Source organism: Pleuronectes platessa, chromosome 8 (genome assembly GCF_947347685.1).
Source record: "Pleuronectes platessa chromosome 8, fPlePla1.1, whole genome shotgun sequence".
NCBI classification, from domain to species: domain Eukaryota; kingdom Metazoa; phylum Chordata; class Actinopteri; order Pleuronectiformes; family Pleuronectidae; genus Pleuronectes; species Pleuronectes platessa.
In genome coordinates this window covers 16,607,069-16,620,342 of record NC_070633.1, presented here as the reverse complement: position 1 = coordinate 16,620,342, position 13,274 = coordinate 16,607,069, and the positions used below count along the sequence as shown (strand labels likewise).

The 13,274-nt window shown below is 40.3% G+C and overlaps 1 protein-coding gene across 3 annotated transcripts in view; it reads left to right on the top strand.

Moving 5' to 3' along the window:
- The first annotated feature begins 1,400 nt into the window (after positions 1-1,400).
- The window catches only part of klhl4 (kelch-like family member 4), a 30,035-nt gene continuing 18,161 nt past the window's right edge, over positions 1,401-13,274 (top strand). The window contains exons 1-2 of one of the 3 annotated variants that reach the window (XM_053429071.1): positions 2,395-2,615; positions 5,769-6,663. In XM_053429071.1, the coding sequence (XP_053285046.1) occupies positions 6,206-6,663 (458 nt within the window). In that variant the 5' untranslated portion in view covers positions 2,395-2,615; positions 5,769-6,205. Of the gene's footprint in view, positions 2,616-5,768; positions 6,664-13,274 lie in introns of all 3 variants that reach the window. The other 2 variants (XM_053429072.1, XM_053429073.1) reach the window with 2 other exon arrangements.

The following is a 13,274-nucleotide window of genomic DNA, read 5'->3' as shown; positions in this document are numbered from 1 at the left end:
TGTTCACGACTGATAAAGCTACATATAGCTAACATCGGGTACAATGATATATTAAATTCAGTGAACAGGTCATGATAAACACCAACAAACAGTGGACTGTATCACTCCACATATAGAACAATTTATATATTCACAGTGCATTTATCCAACAGGACAAACAGTAAGGTTGCCATTTAAAAAAGAAAAAAAAGATCAAAAAAATGATGTAATGGAACAGGTATATTTCAAGATGTTGGGCAGGCCCCTTTAGAAGCGTTTAGAGTACCCTGTTTCCTCCTGATATAGTACTGAACTGAATTGAGGACATGCAAAGTTTTATAGTATACAGTATGTATTGTACATATCTCAGTTAAGTTAGGTTGTATGGAATTTGGACAATTAAGATTACCCTGCACATCTACAGCAAAGTCTACTGAAAAAAATACTTAAATAAACCAACAAGAAACAGGAAATATGTTTTAGAATTTCAAAAACATCGAGTTATAATTGACAAGACAACGGGACACTTGACGACACTTAAAAGGTTATCTCTGTAAGGATTTATGAAGCCTGGACTTAGCTGATTTTTCTTTGCTTCAATAGGAACTGAAAGTTTCACATTTGGAATAAACAGAGAAAGACGCCTTGTGCCATTGACGTTATGTTGAGCCAACCAACCTGGGGTTGGCTCTATGAATCTCATCTTTCTATCACTACATATAATCCCATTTTTACAGCATCTAATAACTAAGTCAAATCAAACTTAGAATAAAAGTCAAAAGTTGAACATATACCTATTTGATATAAATTACCAAAACTGACAGAAACCACTATGATTGCTTAGTTTATCCCTTGTTCCACCCACTTACATTGAGGTGTTGGTGTTTTTACCTATACCACAGGCATCCAACAGGGCGAGATCAAGACGATTGGCTTTACCTTTGTCAAGCTGAACTTGAAATACAGTCACTGGCATGCAATTATGCCATATAGAGACAAATTATGAAAGGCAGAATACCAATATGGTTTAAATTTACATAAATAGGTTCCCTACTGTTTCTTTTTATTTTACTCTTTCCACAGTAAATCGGAAAAAGATGTTGTGAGAGATATGATAACAAACCAAAACAATAAAGTGGTAGGCGAACAGCTGAATGTTGAACAAAACACTGTGGCTGTGTCGCAAATTACCCACTCATTCACTAACCCCTTACTTTACTGTATAGGGTCTTCTATGTACTTTATGGTGAGCTCAACAGCAAAACAATTATTTTGGGGACACTTTTCCTTTTTTTTTTACATCATTGTCACAGGATTATGACGTACAACAACATCGGCCGGTGGAAATTCAGACAGGTAGTATTACTACGTTCAGGTAAAAAAACACGGTAAATGACCATCTTTAAATGTAGAAATAAAGTTGTTTGTCTTAGTTTGTGCTATAATGTACTACTGCTGCCCTCTCTCCTCTCGTCTCTCTACACCATGAGCGCAATGCATGATGGCTTTATGTTGCCTGTTTAGTGATCATCTTTATACACTTCTTTTAATGATGCATTTTGACTTATTTCAGACAGCACTACAAAATGGCGAACTCACTAGACTGTGGACTGTAGTGATTATGAGTGGTTTTGGACACAACGTATGTTTTGCATAAAGGGGGGCTGAAGATGATTATGATCGATTATCTTTACAAATTGTCTTCATTTTCTACATTATTACTTAAAATCAGTTACATACTGTTTATGGAAAAGTTTTGGGACTTTAACAAACTCAGGGAAAGATCATATCTATGGTAATAAGTAAAATTGAATCCCTCTTATTCGTTACTGTCACTGACATTTATTACATTGGTCCTATCACTCAAATTTAGCCTTTATGTTGAGATGAATACAGATAACAAGATAAATACGGCAAAATTAAAATGTTGTAGGGTCCTTTGAAACCCGTGGAATATCAAAACAGTATACTTATGGGTCTTCTTTGAGGAATGGAAAATACACCACCCAGTGGTTGGACTACAATAAACCACTGTTACAAGGATCTAATATATACACCATGACAACTCTGTAGACTTTTGGCAGAGGTTTTTTGAAATTAGTTAATGCTAAAATGAATTTGATCACATTCATATTCAGTTAAATGTTTTGTTTCATTAACATCGATGACTATCTATTTGGCATCATAAATATTTAAACTGTATTTGCTGTGAACAAACATTGACTTGCTTCAATAATATTTTTTTTTTATCAGGCAGAAATGTGAGATATTCCCACGTTGACCAGATTAATTAAAACAAGTGTTATAGTTTTTTTAGGTGAGGCTTTGTGAGAGCAGTGTTGTGCCTCGAACACAGGATGTGATCCCATTACTCGTGGCTGCATGTGCACAATTGTGGTACTGCAAAGGAAGGAACTTTTTCAGGAGTTTCCTTTGAAAGAGGAAAGTGCCCCTTTCCTTTGTGGAGCAGGACACAGAAAGGAAAGGACACAGGAGAAGAAAAAAAGGGGAACAGTCCTGCACGGTTGTGATGTGTAAGTTTTTCGGATTCCATGTATGTCGGGGTTGTTGTCATTTTAGACGATAATTCCACTGGTTGAACGCTGAAGAATAACGAATAGAATCCCTTTCTCCAGGTAAGAAGCACGATGACAGACTTTTTCGACGGTGAATGAACACCTCCCTTAGCACATTGGAGGGGATAGTCAGAAAGAGAGTAAAAAAGTTTTTCATGCAGTCTGATTTCTTGGTTAATCTGATTCATATGTGTTTTAAACTGTTTCTCTCATTGATTTGGGAGGTACAGTAACACATATTCAGGCTCAAACTCGTTTCAACTTGTTTAATATGTCGCTCTGAAATTTCAAATAACTATTTATATGAGCAGTATGCTCGAGATTAGATGCTGTGTCTGTATCATATAAAGATATAGATTAACCTATGCTTTTATGATTAATTAATGCTGAACTGTTATCAAATTTTACATTTATACAGTTTTGAAACGTTTGATTAATATTGATCTAAGCTGTATTTGCCTTATATATAATAATATAATATATCAACATTTAATCAAGACATCTTGATTTCTATTTCAACTGGAGCTCATCTTCCTGTCCTGTCCGGTTAAAGAAAGAGTATGTTGACTGGGGAGGCAGATGTTGGATGATAATTTGGTTTACCACACCAGTCTGACATCCCATGTGTCATAATGCAGAGTGCGGCCAGATGGTGTCCTTGACTCCTGCAAGAATAGGGAAGGTTACCCAGTGTGATCTGTTTCCATACATTAAATCACATCTCACTTTAATAAACCTTTAGCCTATTCTTTTTATTATTTGTTTTTTGGAGGCAGTTTAGCACATATACAGCTATTTCTAGCTGTAAAATTAAGACAATTTTGTATAAAATAAAAACAACCAAATCAAGAAATTAGATAATTAGGTTGTTTAGTTACAAAATAGGTAGCAGTATGGGGAATAATATTATTTTTTGATCATGTAAATGTGAAGGCCTATAATTAAACATTTCTTATCCTGGTTGTAGAAGAGTACAGAGAGGTTCATAACACAATTAATGTACTTACTGTACATTTAAACATAAATGTATTGCAAGCTATTTAAGGACATAATGAGAGTGGTTACAGTGTCACTCAGTCCAACACCATAAAAAGTGTGGACAACGTACTCAGACGCATTATCAATAAAAACTCTACAATTAATTCATGGAAGTAAAGCATTTCATTAGTACGTTATGTATGATTGTACCTCTGTTGTGAAATGGTTAAAGTCAAAAGGTGAAGGTCTACGGCGCAGCAAACCAAAATGGCTTCTTTTATGGACAACTGAAGCCCAGGGCAACCGAGCTGATGCTTTTGAAGATACACCAACTAAGAGCATGTGTGTGAACCCCCTGAATTATTTGCATCCCCAGTTCTAACCAGTTAGGCTCCAAAATCGCATAATATTATATAAAATATTTGTATATACAGAGAAAGTCCTTATTATTAATTCAGTGGTTTGCCTCTTGACTGTGAAAACAATGTTTGAAGCTCTTCCATTGTTATTGTATCATTAGCATAAACACTTTCTACAATGCGAAATACAACGGATGAGCCACACACTTCATGTTGTCTTTCAGCCTTCTGTAATTGTAACCATAGAAATGATTTGAATAATGCATTGAACTGAAAATGTTTTATTGCATTTTTCTTGACCATGTCGGAAAATCTTATGAGCCTTTGTGTGTTGTTGTTTGGCATGTGTGAAGAACACAGGGACTTAGACTTAAAGAGACGTTCTCAGCTAGGAAGGACGAGTGAGCTGTGAGGCGTTTCCAGATGATTCAATGAGCCCATGTGTTATGTGAGGGGCAAGAAACAGTTTCCATGTCATCCTCAGCTGTAAATACGTTATTTATCATCAGAGAAAAGACGCAATGTGCAATCTGTGAGTGGAAGATATTTAAACATCTTTTATAGATCAGATCGATGCCTGTGTAACTATCCCATCAAATAAGGTCCACTGTTGTCCTCCTGGTAGATATTAGTGGACACGGTAACAAACCTGCAGTGGGAGGTGGTGGAGGCGGATTAGAGATTGTGCAGTGTTTAAATCCAGCAGTTTGAGTGCAATGTTCTTTCACCTTTGTCATGGGGGTGGAAATTTGGAGCGAGTACAGAAAGACTGTGTTTTTATTTCGATCCATATCACAGGAATGTGAATGTCAGTGTGTAAGCTTGCAGTGATAAACAGTAAAAACAGTGTGAATAGGGATCTCAGCATTAGCATTGAGTCATTTCAATTTAAAATATCCATAAATCCTCACCAGATGCTATATGCAGCATCAAGCAGGTGTAAGGAATGTTGTGGTTTATAGTCTGTCAATCATTTTGTAAGTAATAACTGTCTGCCTCATGGGCATATACAGTTTCCTTTGGCAACTGGATCATAATAAAGTAGCTGAAACATCCAGATCCAATAGTAATGACAAAATATCCCACACAGCATTTGCCAGACTTTTCATATGCTGTAAATGGATTGATCAAATGTACCTAAACGACCTTGTATGCTGTTTCCCTGCCCCTGTGCCTTTAAGCAGGGGTTTAGTTGTTGTATATCAATTACCTACATCGGAGGAGTATTAAGCAACCGCAGCAGCAGGATCTATTTTTGAAATGTAGGAGACGGTTTTATGAAGCCCTGACTGTTGAAGCGGCAGCTGACTGACCTTGAAGGTTCATCAGTATGTAGTTTTTCACTTGTAATCACATGGGGCTTTCAAAGCAGGGACTGAAGGAGAATATTTTTTTTCTGCATGACTACCTACACTGAGACATCCCCCCTTGGGTTCCTGTTTGATGAGCGAATAGCAGGCTGCACATGTGCATGCTGGTGTGAGATAAATTTCACTTTCCTTTAACAGTGTGAGTTGGTTATTTATGAGTTATTTATTTATCTCTCCCTGCTTTTCTGAATGCATGAGCTTGAGTGTACATACATAAATGGATTACAAGCTCCTAGTAAGAGTCCAGATCATGCAGTGTAGTTAGTAGTCTTCCTCGTTCTCTCCTTCGGCAAGCACCGATTTACTTTGTTAAGGTGTGACCTCATCATCCTGGCTCAATGAAACCCCCCCTCCCCTCCCCCTGCAAGAGCAGGCAGCCCTGATATCACAAAAGCATACATAGTCACACAGGGACACACAGGACAGGAGCAGAGGCAGGGCTGGGAAGATTTTCTCATTTAATTTCCAGGGTATCTGTGTCTGTCTCTCACTGTGTGTGTGCACAGGGGAGACGAGCAGAGAGAGGGAGAGAGAGAAGGCGAAGCAGAGGAGGCGAAGGGGAGGGTGTGTGGATCATGCATGTGCATTAAGTCAGCTCCAGCGGCGCAGCAGCAGCAGCAGCAGCAGCAGCAGCAAACAGAAACAGCAGCAGCACAGGAGGAAGGAGAGAGAGAGAAAGACAGAGAGGGAGAGTTGGAGGGAGGGTAGTAGTCGCAGGCACAGGAACAAAAGCTGCAGAGGACTGCTTTCCATCTCCAATAAAAGAACAACGGAGGAGTAATAGAAGGAGGAGGGGGCGGTCATGATAGTAGTGAGACAATAACGGAAGAGAAGAGGCACGTTTTAGTCAGAGAGGACTGAAACCAGGGCTCTTCTCCTCTCTGCTCTCCATGTTTTTGGGGACTCATCGTACCATTGCCTTCATCTCCAAACCCAGAGGAGGATGTCTGTGTCAGGGAAGAAGGAATTTGACGTGAAGCAGATCCTCAGGCTTCGCTGGCGCTGGTTCAGCCATTCATCCCAAGGTTCGGCAGGCAGTGGAGGTGGTGGCGTTGGCGGGGTGGGAGGCTACATCCAACAGGATGGCCTGGACCACAGAGGGACGCCCACCCAGGGACGGCTGAAGAGTCACTCACGGGACAGAGGTGTTGGGGGACTACGGAAGACTAGCAGCCCGGCCCACAGCATCTTGGCACCAACGCCAGGGCCCACGCCTGTCTATGTCAGAGCGGGGCAACAAACATGGCACCAACAGAACACTATCCAGGGTCTCCAGATCAACGAGGAGACCATAAAGAGCAGCTCCTCACCCAACGCCACAAGGAAAGAGGACCCCAACACTGGCCAGGAAAATGTGAAGAGCAGCACAGAGGAACCTGCAGAGGTGGAGGCCAGAGAGAGGTATGTTATTAGGTGCAAGATACTTACGAGGCAAACATTGAGGCGCCGCATCACTCACTTTGCATGGCATATGCTCAGTTAGCATAATGCCATTTTGGGAACACATGGTGCCCTCACATTTCACAGGAAAATGAATAATATTTCATCGAGAAAGTCTGACGTCTGAGGCAGAACGCCAGGATTAAAAAGTGAGACTGTTAGTACATAGTAATAATACTTCAAATGTGTTCCAGAGATTAAATATGCCTCAACAATTAAATCTAATGAAGAGCATGCTACAGCATTTTAACTTCATAACGTTGCACTGCCATGCTGCATGTACATCCTTTAATTAGGATAAGGTTAAATGATCTGCACAACTATCATTTTTCCAATTCATCCAGGGCAGGCAGCTGTTTCCAGGGCTCACCTAGGGACAGCTCACCCTCACTGTCCACAGCATGTTAGGTTGAAGAAACCAATAAAGCATCCTTTTAATTATTCAGTGGACCGAAAGCCGAGGCTTTTTCTTCCCCCCTTTTCTGTGTTGTGGTCCAGAATACATGAACTGTGCCTCCGCTCAGCTCCACGGAGTATTTAGTTTTTTACACAGCACACACTAATGCGTTCTTTCATAGAGCTAAAAGTGGATAGCGGGAAAGGGCAATTACCTCATGTACCGGACCTATAAAAAGAGGAAGTAGTGAAATCACATGCATTATCTAGACTGATGCTGCAAAACACTCTAAAAGCCAGAGGCTATCGTGACTAGCAGATAGCACGATGGTTACTTAATGTATTTTGCACCAAAATATTTGTGTAAAGCTACTGGATCATAGATCTTTTTTTTTAGCTATCAATCCCACCCCCTGCCATTTCAGGTACCCCCCCACCACTACGATGTGTTCCTACATCTTCTTCCAGGAAGTAAACAGGTTAGAGATGTGTGTGTGTGTGTGTGTGTGTGCGTGCGCGGATGCTGTCTGGCAGAACACTAGAATCTTTCCACATCAAGGATGAAAAGACCACCTCTCCTTTTATCTTGTCTGTGACATTCTGAGGTGACTGCTCCTTTAAGCTCTTCTGATTCCTGCGTGTTGTTGCTCCATACACCTGGTGATGAAGTGAACAGTGAAAGTGAACCCGGCCCCCTTTGTTCTATAAAGAGAGCTCGCTGTGATTTAACAGACAATCGTAAATAACCACTCTCTACCTATATACCGCCAAAAATGTGTCAGTGTGCACTTAATAAACGCCAGGGCCAGTGGACGATTGGGATCTCTGAACAGAACATGAATAATTCTGGGTTAAGATGCAGTTTTGGAATCAGCACAATGTTCTGCTCTACGTGTTGGCATAATTGGCAGATGTTCATTTTTAGGGTCCCTATGTGTGAAAAGAGCATTCATAAAAGATGTGCCTTACAGTAAAATGTTCTAACTCTCCAGCTCTCAGGGGGACCTTGAGTTCATGCCGGCCATGTAAAATACAACGCGGCCATCATCATTTTGACAATGATACTGAATTATTAAATGGTTCTTCTCTGTTGGATCATAAAATATATCCTTTTCTCAGATGTACTGGATTGTAAAGATTCCCTTCTTTTGAATTTGACTTTCAGAAATTAAACCTGATTGGAAATACATTTTAAGGGGTTTGATTATTTTTCTCCTACCTAAACTGTTTTGCACACAGATAATCTCAATAAATCAATGAAGTAAATTAGGCCAAAGAATCAGTGTTGTCTGATCATACAGTGGCTCCAACAGCAAGCCGGTGGACAACTCATTTCTGTAAATAACGTATGGACATTAACTGTAGTACGTACGTGGCAGCACAGCGAATTAGGTCAGCGACTGTGTCATGGCTCGTTCATGTTCATCAGCGGCTAAGCAGATGTGTGGATGTCACTGAGATATGCACATTCATCTACTTCACCAGCTGGGTGGCCCTATTACGTCTCACATCATAAATCTTTGACACGTAATTTGTCACAATCCCTCAGGCTGGCTCCAGAAATGAGCTCTGCCGGCTGTGAAATATACAAAAGTTTTTTTAGCCGTTTCTCTGTTGCCTCAAAAAGACGTGTCAGTCATTTGGTTGTGCATGCCCCCTCCAGTGATTACTTTCATTCACATAATGTCCACAGCAAATCTGTTCCATCGGTTTCTTCCATGTTTTCATTGATTTGGTTTCTCACATCTATTATTAGTGCTCAAGATTGTTTTCAATCGGTCTCATCTAAGTGGCGGAGTCAATCAAAAACAATATCTCATGCTAACATGTGGGCGTAAGATGTGATGTTTTATATCTATAGCATAATAAGGTTAAATCATTAGGTCTCTGCTGTTTCTGTGGCAGGAAATCCCACTTTGAACCTTGAGCCGATAAAATGTTTTTCTATTAAATGTAGTTAATTATGTTTAGTAGCACATTTTAAAACCTGTGTGGGTGCCGTGACCATTAAAGATAACTCAAAAAGGCAGCGACTCCTTTATATCCTGGTCTGTGCTGGCGGAATTATTCTCATTCTCTGATGCCTCCTCCGGAATATAATGAACCTTTCTCATCCAACAGACTAGACTGTATATACAGAGCTGTTAAATCAAGTAGGATATAACACCTTTTGTTTCCAACCTTTAATCCCAACGCTGTAAACTGTGTGTTTGAGCTATCCTCCCGACTCTCATCCAAATAACCTCTGCCCATTGTGGGCAGAGAATATACGACACAAGTTAACCTGAGTGGAATAGAAACCCTGACCTCTCCCACATAAACACTAACAGAGGCTTGAGTCAGCGGGCTGTTAGTTTGAATGATATCTCAATTCTCTCTCTACCACCTTGGAAAAAGAAACACCACCACCCTCTCTCCCCCCCCTGTCAACAGCAGTAATTCAGATGTTTGTCGGATGGCTCATATCACCACAAGGCTTAGAGGGTCTTGGTCTGCATGTGATTCGTGCAGCGGAGGCGTCTCTAAGATGCAGGACATCCGTGGTAATCTCTTCAATGTATCCCATAGGATTAGGAGATTTTGAGATCATATGTAATTGATTCTTTAACTTTGCCAGATCAGCATTATGTACACAAGGCAAATGGAAGCAAAACATCCAGCTTTCAGCAGTGAGAAGGATTAAACTTTGAATTTATTATTTATTTCTGATCGAATGATGATTGGTATTTCTCCCCCCAAATGGACCCAATTAGGAATTTTCTATGAATCATGAAGGGGTCATGACTTAGTTCACCAGTGTCCTGAGGCTCACATCCAGTAATTTGCATCGAAAGACAATCATGATGGGATTACTATAATAGCATGTAGAATAATTAGAAAACCAGACAAATATTACCACATTTAAGCTTTAGAGTTTAAAGCCCAGCTAGATAGACAAACACATGCAGGATCTACATATTTGGATCTGTAAACATCCACTGTAGTGTTGTGGATTAATTTGTTTACCCACTAACATCAGTCGTAAATTAATTATGGACAACACAACAACAGTCTCGTGCACTAAGCGAGTTAACCTGCCATCAGCATAGCAGTGAGGAGCTTTCTGCAAAGATCTGCACATTTTTCACTTACAGGACGCCCTCAATCCCCAATGCACACAAACACACACACACACACACACACACACACACGCACACAAACACACAAGCACACACACTCTTCGTACACTACATTTCTCAGAATTAAAATGCAAAGCTTGGTGATGTAAGTGAATCTACGAAGAAGGACTTAAAATCACAGTAAAATATAGTTATATTTTATAATATTAGAATTTACTACACCTTTAAAATTAACCATCCTTTAAAGAGCGCAGCCTCTATTTTGAAATATGTTCATGTCACATAGCACAGTATTGCGCATGGCTTTAAACTGATATCTCACTTATATGTGCAAGTTAATTACGCAGAATTGCATCATTAAAGAAAAGCATCGTTTCACTCATAATTCTTCATTTTCACTGAGCAAGAGTTCTCCCCTCTTGGTGTAGTTCCTTAATATTCAAAACATGAATCAGTAACCCACCTGCGAAGTTCATTTCCTGCTCACAGACATTATGCTGACATGGACTTCTCCTCTTCTTTTCACCGCTCTCTCAGTAAAGGCTGAGGGTAAAAGCCATAAGAAGGCAATATTTAATTTTGGGTTAATAGCCGTGCCAATTTTTCCACTGCACTCTCTCAGACAAAGGGCCCGCTGGCCACATTTGGAGCAGATTTCAAAAGGCACGGGTCCTGCACGCAACTACATTACCTCCAGCATTATCAATATTAAGTAGGTGTGTCCAGCGCGACTATGGCATCAGAAGCAGAATGTCTGTCGTAAGCCTTGTTGAGGAAAAGCGAAGAGAGGAAAATTGTTTTTTGCGCAATGTTATCGTTTCAGTCTCTGTCCCGGGATCAAGTGATTACTGTCAGTTTATGTGTTTCTCTCCACACAAAGCCGAACGGCAGCACAACGCCTGTCACAGTACGGAGCCATAAAGATCTCATGGAATATATGGACTTGGCACATGCTGCACAAGGTTTGGTCATCGTTGTTGGATTCTCAATCCGACCCGGGCTACTCGGCAGACTTCAGGAATAACTGAATGTTACAATCCATTTTGAAAGAGACATTTCCCATTTGGCCGGGTCGGGCTGCACGACTTTCCCTCTCACAGAGGGAAGGAGTTGAAACTACTTGGAATAAGACTGGGATTCTCTGGAACACGTCTGACTCATAACTTTTACAGCCAGCGGCTAATCTGGGCTGACGAAAGCACATCTTGAATCGTATAACCATTCATCTGAGAGGGCAGTGTCAGCACAGGGAGAACTTGATTACTGCAGATGGAGCGGAGGGAGGGACATTAAGCAGGATGTTTTTAAGTAGATCCCCTGTAATATCATGAATTTCCTACATGTTACTGATAGTAATATAAAGAAGAGAGAGAGAGAGAGAGAGAGACCTTGGTGACCCTCTCTATCATTTGTTACAGACAAGCTGCGCACGCACAGCCTCTTTATTCATGGAGGACCACCCCCCCGACCCCTCTCTCCAGCCCCCACACAGACTGTTTGTCGCACTGCCCTCAGGCCGCAGGTTCTGCAGCATCAAAACCAGCAGTATGACGTTCTGCAACAGTTGCTTCCCCTAAGCTGTCAGATTCTTAAACAGCCTGTGCCCACCTCAACACACACTCACACACGCTCACGCACACACACACACACACACACACACACACACAAACACGAACAAGCTTGCACTAGATACCGACCGATCATCACAACTGTGACACCTATTATCACTCTTAATTTTATTTATTATTTTTTTCGATATGTAACGACCTCTGTGTGCCAGCTCATTTATTTATGTTAGGTATAATTATATTGGTTTTATATTGTCAGGCCTTTTTATACCACAATATAGACCATCCACACAAATAACACATATCAAAGTTAATTAATACTATTATTATCATTATTTTCATATTTTTGTAATATAGTATTTTAGTGTCATAATATATTATACTTATGATACACAATAACATACTTTAATATATTTACTACTTACTGTTACAAATACATTCTTCACTATTACTATTTAACTATTGTACTTACATATATGCAAGTACTTTCATCTCTATATGCAGTTAGAGTGGTACAGTCACATTGCACTATGCATATATTGGGTATTTATTATTAATTGATCAAATATTTGATCATTAATTAATAATCAACATATTGGGTTATATACATTACTTACCACAGTTATATTCTCTGTTTTTAATCCATTATTTATTTATAATTAATTCTGCCAAACATGGCTACTTTTAACTGTTTACATGGGGATGGGCACCTTAATCACCAGTGATCACACGCAACACACCCACCCTTCATTGTCTTATTCTGTTGTTTATGTTGTTTGTTGTGTTGCACTTTTTTCCCCCTCTGGTCTGGGAGCAACAATAAACCTGGGATTGTCTTTAACTCTTGCTTTAAAATATACATGGATTTTTAAATAACTCCCTTGACAAAGTCGTCCAGTTTTGAAAACACAGCAAGAAAAAAGCTGCATAGGGTCTGCCTCACCTGCACAGCAGAGTTAGTTGAAGATGTGGCGTCTTCTGTGGGATCCAATTAGTCACGTTGAGGTGCGATAGCTCCGGGAAGGTACAAGGAGCGAGTGACAAGACTTCAGATGATATGTGCTCACTGGTGGAAATCTGATGTGTAGGATAAAGGAAGACTCCATTCTGGTTTATTTTGTTTGGTTAATTTGCCTTCTCATGGTTCTCATAGGCCCATTGAAATAGATTGTAGATCCATAGGTCCTCCTGTGTCTCGTTTTGAATTGCTTGTCTCTATGCGATGCACAGCAACGTCCCTTCAGCAGTTTCTCAGGAGCAAGGTGCTCTGGGGCTTTAGTGCCTCAATAAAATTGGGCTATACCTCTGATGATCCGACCCACTACAGAATGCGAACCATACACCTCACAGAAATTTACTGCTCCCTAGAATGTGATACCAAAGCAATTAGTGTCGGAGAGATTGGTAGACATGAAAAATCCGTACAGCATGCCCAGGAGCCAATACAAAGGCAATGCATCTCAGTTTTATGGCCCATTGCTTATTCAGT